The 3,335-nt window shown below is 51.8% G+C and overlaps 1 protein-coding gene across 1 annotated transcript; it reads right to left on the reverse strand.

The window, feature by feature from the left end:
* Positions 1-2,222: 2,222 nt before the first annotated feature.
* Positions 2,223-2,904, reverse strand: LOC105540275 (cancer/testis antigen 1-like; the record flags this gene model as incomplete). Its single annotated transcript, XM_011980816.1, has 2 exons — positions 2,223-2,511; positions 2,741-2,904. Coding segments are annotated over 2 exons (303 nt in total), but the record flags the coding sequence as incomplete, so codon positions are not given.
* Between the last annotated feature and the right edge of the window lie 431 nt (positions 2,905-3,335).

A 3,335-nucleotide genomic window follows, 5' to 3' on the forward strand; every position in this document is an offset into this window, starting at 1 on the left:
GTTGCTATAGAGGGGTACCTGATGCTGAGAAATTCATAAAGAGTTTTATTTGGCTCATAGTTCTGCAGCTATAAGACGGGTGGTGCCAGCATCTGCTTCTGGTGAGGGCCTCAGACCGCATCTACTCCTGGCGGGAGGTGGCGGAAAGCTGGCATCGCATGGTGAGAGAGGAAGGATGAGCCATTCCACCTGGAATCTGGGGTGAAGTCAACTCCAGCAGAATCAAAACTGCTGAAGGGAAAGGGAGGGAGTGGTTCTAGGGGAAATATGGACACTGGTACAGGGGAACAGAGGTTGGCTGACAAAACCAACAGATGCCCTCTGCTGTGGCACAGACATGTCAACACACTCAAAATCCACTTCCAATGTTTTGAAAGAACAGGACTAGGAGAGATGGTTTCTTATTCGAGCAGACTCTTCTTTTACAAAGTAAAGACGTGTATTTCCAAAGTAATACATGCTTGATGAAAATATTTCAGCATGGAAGTCTGAGGTTTAAAAGGTGAAGGTTTTATTTCCCTAACGCTATTGTCCAGCGATGAGCACTCTTGAGCGTGGAGGTGGCTGTCCAGGGAGTTACTGTGCACATCCCTACATGCTCACATGGCGGGAGCACACTGCCAAAACAAGAGTGTGCCATAGCCTATATGCAGAGATCTGGTGACTTGTTTTAACCTCTTTCTATGCTAGTACCCGACTATCTACCATACTCTCTCTCTAGCTTCCTCACACTTTCCCCCTGGGGCAGTTGTGCAGTGATTTATTTAATTTTTCTGCAGCTGATGAACATTTACATTCTAAAAACTATTTACGTGATGGTGTCATTAAGATGCTGGTGGATTCGACCTCACTTGCCTATCCAGGAGTTTCTCAGATGGATTCCTCAAGGTGGGTGAAAGGGTATGCACATTTTTCCCTTAATAGAAAATGCCAAATAAATGTCCAAATAGATGCTACTACCACTGCTACTGACAGCGTATGAGTCCTCGTTTCCAACTACAGCCTTGCCAAGCACTGGAGATTGTCAACTAATACTTTAATCTTACATTAAAATATGCTCTGGTCCCACTGAATAAATCCTGAAAGCAAGACTCAAAGGGATCTTGTTTCCAAGCAACTTAAGAGCATCCCAGAAGACAGTTCAAGAATATGTCTCTTTTGCTTTGACAAACAACAGCCACTTTCCAAACTAGCTCTGCCCAAGATGGTGCCAGCGTGACCACCCGGTAGACGAGGCAACTCAGCAAGTCACAGAGACCCCGCAGCTGCCTGCTCCCTCCCCTGTGTGCCATTCATGCCAAGTCCCCCATTAAAAGGCCCTGCTTTCTGCCCCCAAAGGGAAGCAGTGCCCTTAAAGGCAGGAGCCTGTACGTCTTCCCCTAAACCAAGCATGGCAGAAAGTCCGTTTCTTAATAGCAGACATCGCTCTTGTTCATTGGACTCTGCAAGCGGTAAGAGAATCTGCGTTAACATTCCGTGTTTACAAACATTTTACGTTGTTCACATTATTACTATTATTATTATTTTAGAGACAGGGTCTCGCTCTGTCGCCAAGGCTGGAGCTCAGGGGTGCATTCATAGCTCACTGTAGCCTCGAGATCCTGGACTCAAGCCACCCTCCCACGTCAGCCTCCTGAGTTACTGGGACTACAGGTGCCTGCCACCACGCCCTCCACCCCTAATTTTTAAATGATTCTCATAGAGACAGAATCTCGCTACATTGCCCAGAGTGGCCTCCAATTGCAGGTCTCAAGCCATCCTCCCACCTGAGCCTCCCCGAACGCTGGGAATACAGGTGCGCGCCACCATGCCCGGCCCATATCACATGTTTAATGGTGAAATGATAATGCTGCTTTTATGCATCTGTTCAAGCACATGTTTTTGAAGCATTTTTAGAAAGCACAAAAGCTCATGTATGTTCAAGGAAGACAATTTGGGAACAAACTTAATGCTGAGCTGGAAAAACATCATACATGCTACTGTCATATATTTAACATATAAATGCAAGCATATTGAGGAAAGTATTCTAAAATGTCCACAGTACTTAAAGCTGAACGGCGGGACCCAGTGGCTTTTCATTTTCCCCCATTTCCCAAATTGTCTTCCATTACCTTGTGCTACTTCAATCTCTGAATCCCAGAGCCTCCCCTGCAACCCGAGGACAAGGGCACGCAAGTCTGAAGGTGCCTTCGCTCGCCGAGAAGAGACTCAGACACGGAATTGTAGCTCACTTTTATTTCCTACAGAAACAAACATGTAAGCCGGCCTCCTCCAGCGACAAACAATCAGGCCCCCACAATGAAGTGGCCGCTCGTGCAAGGACCATCCCCTAGGGGAGGAGGCACGACCTAGGAAGGGGCGCCAGGCTGGGCTTAGCGCCTCTGTCCTGAGTGAAGCAGAGCCAAAAACACAGGCAGAAAGCACTGCGTAATCCACATCAACAGGGAAAGCTGCTGGAGACAGGAGCTGATGGAGAGCTGGAGTTGGCGGTGGTCTGCAGCAGTCAGTCGGCTAAATGTGAGGGGCGAAGAACATCAGGTTAAAGGCGACACCTCTGCACCCATCTCCCCGGGCTCCCTCGGGTGGCGGCGGGCCTGGTGCACCAGGTCTCTGTTCTGAGACCCTGTGCTTGGGTGTTCCCAGGTCTCTAGCTTTCTACCCCTCCGGGGAGGCGGATCCCAGCCCCCAACCCACCACCATCGTCCGCCCAGTCCCTTCCCTGTCCTGGTCCCGAACCGACATAAACAGTAGGTTGCCGGACACGGTGAAGTCCTTCAGAACCGCCCCTGGTCGGGGGAGCGGTGTGGCATCCGGGGACAGGACCCTGCGGACCAGCTCCGCTTCCGTGGGCGATGAGAAAGGTATCGTGATGTTCCCGGTGGGGACCCGGTTAAGGAGCTTGGACTATGCCTAGGACTTGGCCGGTGCCCATCTCATCCCCACAGGCTGTCTTCCCACGCACTGGCCCAGGTCCTGAAGCAACCCCACCCAGCTGTCTTGATTCCCCACTTTCCTCTGTTGTACCCCAAGCTGACTCCTGTGTGCCCTTCCAAGGCCCTCCCCACCATGACCCCTGCCGCATCAGCCGTCCCCCCATCACTTGAACCCCCCCAGCCCCATCCAGCCCACACCCCAGCCACCGGCTCCCACCTCGCACGCTTCCCCCCAACTCCTGATCCTTTCTCATACCCAAGACCCCCTACCTCCTGGCGCTTTGCCCGTCACCCCATCGCCCAGCACCCACCGTGCACACGCTCCACCTCCCATCCCCCACCTGCTCCCTTCCTCCGAGCCACACCCCCCCACCTCCAACTCCCAGCCCCCACTCCCCCCCC

The sequence above is a fragment of the Mandrillus leucophaeus genome, unplaced genomic scaffold, assembly GCF_000951045.1.
Source record: "Mandrillus leucophaeus isolate KB7577 unplaced genomic scaffold, Mleu.le_1.0 Scaffold2186, whole genome shotgun sequence".
Taxonomy (NCBI): domain Eukaryota; kingdom Metazoa; phylum Chordata; class Mammalia; order Primates; family Cercopithecidae; genus Mandrillus; species Mandrillus leucophaeus.